At 35.7% G+C, this 3,309-nt stretch overlaps 1 protein-coding gene across 1 annotated transcript; it reads right to left on the reverse strand.

Annotated features, from left to right (window-relative positions):
• Positions 1–654: 654 nt before the first annotated feature.
• Positions 655–1,192, reverse strand: LOC120781589. Its single transcript, XM_040113824.1, has 2 exons — positions 1,023–1,192; positions 655–974 (listed from the first exon to the last, which is right to left on the reverse strand). Exons 1-2 carry the CDS (start codon positions 1,075–1,077, stop codon positions 655–657), a joined length of 375 nt encoding a protein of 124 aa, XP_039969758.1. The 5' UTR covers positions 1,078–1,192.
• Positions 1,193–3,309: the final 2,117 nt, after the last annotated feature.

The raw sequence follows: 3,309 nt of genomic DNA on the forward strand, positions 1-3,309 counted from the left end.
TGTTGTCTGCTGTATTCTCCACAACATTTTAATTAATACTGGTTCCACTTCGTTCGACGGTGGTTCAGATCCATCAACTACTACCGAAGATTCTATTGAGTCTGATGAGCATATACCCAACAATATTGGATAAACTAAAAGACAAGCCATATACGCATTCATGTTTTCTTAAATGTATTTTAATTCATTTGTCAGTTTTTAATTACATATATTTATACATAAAACTATTGTATACAAAATAAATGGTTATTTTAATTTAAGTATTTAGTACAAGATAAACATGAAAAAGATAACGCTTTGAATGATAGAAGAAAGTAAAACATCAATAACCGTATTAAATAAGTCAACTCAACAGTAAAATTTTAATATATAAAGATAAATAAAGTACAGAGATAAATAAATTACTGTTGAGAGGAATATTTATATTTCATTTCAATTTCGAACTTTTGTAACCGTTCCTCCTTTTCAATTTGAAGTTTTTTTAATCTTTCATCCTTTTGTAATTCTAAGACTTTTAAATCCAATTCACGGTTCCTGAATGCTATTTCAGCTTTACCTCTTTCAATTTCTGCTTGCAATCTTCTTTTATTTAAAGCAATCTTCTTTTATTTAAAGCGTGGTCTTTTTCATGTTTCTCTTTTTCCTATTCCATCTTCATTTTAAACATTTCCCTACGCTCGACTTAAAAAGCAACAAGTTTTGCAGCAGACGATTTTGGAATATGTTTTTCGTTTTTTCCGCGAAATCTTTTGCTTCACTTACATTGCCTGGTGGTAGATTTTCAATGTCAATTGGAGACGCAATTTCTTCGCAGACATCAGAAAAAGTGATTTCCAGTATTTGGCTGGCCGCGCTTTCATTCATTATAGACGTACTGCCACTATCAACCACTTCAAATGGTAATTCACTTGTGGCTTTTTTCCCAAAAATATATTTAAGCTGATTAAAGTGCGGGCACATCTGCAACACTTTGCCTGAAATATAAACATTAGACAAAATTTTGTCGCATTCATTACGCTTACCTTCAACACTCGACGCCCCGGCATCAGACTCAAGAAGGCCTGCTCCTGTTGACATTCGCTTGATTTTTTGTATGAAGCCTTCAGGTGCCGCACTTTCCGCCGTAATAAATCCCACGTTGCGTCTATTTTTGTGCTCTCAATGAGCTTTTTATAAAAAATTTGAGCTGTTGGTGCCTATTAAAATTAAAATTATTGTTACATAAATTGTTGAAATTAATCACTTAAATCACTTACCTCTAATGCTGGAGCTTCCTGCAAGAAGTCCAGTATACTCTGGATTTCTTTTTCGCTCTACTTTTTGTTTGGTTTTTCACGTTTAATTCTTTTTCTGTTTAAACCTGTTTGCTCCATTTCTTTTCTTTGTTTGCTTTTATTTTTGACAACAGCTGATAATTTGCAAACCAGTGTTGCAAATAATACAATGGCGTTTTAGTGTTGCTTCTTTGCAAGGGTGTAGCATGTGCATCGCTGTACATTTTGTTAGTGTAAAAGCAAAAATATGCTCGCTCATTTGCAATTGCAAATATGTAAGACCATTTGCACCAGATTCTGAACATCCATATTGTTTTGTCCATAAATTTAGAGACTTTTTGCTGCGCTCCTACTTTAACATCCTTGGTTTTGTCATCTCATGTTAAAAAAAAGAAACATTTAATTGGAGAAATATTGAAATACTGCTAAAAGTAATTTTCTTCTCGCTGCTTACAATGCCGAGAAAAAGAAAACGACCTGACATAGGTCGTCGAAGTCGTGTAAATGTGCAACGAGCTGCTTTACGCTCCAACCGCACTAATGATCAGCGAGATGCTGATAATGATAACAGTCGTACAAGTATGGGAGAATTGCGTTCAAGAGTAAATAACTATCAAGTGGATAGGGGGAGAATGGAACGAGTTCGTGCACATCGATCACAACAGCAGCGAGCACGGGATAACGAATTTAATCGATTCCGCAGACGCAGGAGCATTTTCCTACGATCCGGAATTTGATTATAGTGCCGACAAATCTGTGACGATTGGAGAAATGTCAATCATTTGTCAACATAGTAAAGCATTAAAGTACAGTAGTGAACCTGCAGGATTATGTTGTGCTGGTGGCAATGTACAATTGCCTCAATTGGTTCCACCACCTGAACCGTTACACTCATTAGTTAATGGAATGGAAAGTGAGTCTAAACACTTCTTGGCTAACATCCAAAAATATAATAATTCTTCCAAATGACATCGTTTGGTGCAACGCATATAGTAGAAAGACGGGTTCATGCCTACTTTCAAGGGTAGTATACCATAATTGTTTTAGTGAAATTATAATTTGTATTTGTATCACAATTAATTTAACCAGTTCTTAAACATTTACAGATACAAGGACAAATTCATCACCTACTGGGGGCAATGCTGCCAGTGCCACATGCAGATCATAAATTTTTGCAAATTTATTTTATGGGCAATCAAGATGTGGAAGTTGATACACGTTGTGGTCATAATCCAACCATCAAGCGAACCACTGTCCAAAAACTGCAAACATTTCTTCACGAGAATAATGAATTAGTGAAGGTGTTCAAAATGGCACTAGATCGGATGCCATCAGACAGCCATAATATTGTAATAAGAGCCGACAAAACACCTGCTGTAGAGCATGCAAGGAGGTTTAATTCACCCACAATAGATGAAGTGGCTATTGTCGTTGTTGGAGAGAATTTGCAATCAAGAAATATTGAGATATTGTACTTCATCGCCGGAACAATGAATTGAAACGTGTATATGAAACGCATAGAGCTTATGATGCTTTACAATACCCATTAATTTTCTGGCAGGAAGAAGATGGGTACCATTTTAATATCAAAATGGTTAATCCAACAACAGGTAATTAGATTATACAAAATAAAATATTTTATATGTTCAATATATAAATGTATTTTTTTATCATATGTACTTCCAGGTGCTGATACACACAAAAAAGTCAGTGCCATGAATTATTATGCATACAGACTCATGATCCGTGAAGGTGAAGTAAATCACATTTTGATGTGTCAACGGCTCTTTCATCAGTATGCAGTGGACATGTACGTCAAAATTGAGACTGAAAGATTGACATACATCCGTCTTAACCAACAGCAGCTTCGATCTGAAGAGTACATTCATCTTCGCGATGCAGTCAATGCTGACGGCAATGTAAATAATGTAGGAAGAATGACAATTTTACAGGCAACTTACATCGGAAGCCCGCGCCACATGCACGAGTACGCTCAAGATGCGATGTCTTATGTTCGAAAGTATGGCCGTCCAGA

Source organism: Bactrocera tryoni, unplaced genomic scaffold (genome assembly GCF_016617805.1).
Source record: "Bactrocera tryoni isolate S06 unplaced genomic scaffold, CSIRO_BtryS06_freeze2 scaffold_7, whole genome shotgun sequence".
Taxonomy (NCBI): domain Eukaryota; kingdom Metazoa; phylum Arthropoda; class Insecta; order Diptera; family Tephritidae; genus Bactrocera; species Bactrocera tryoni.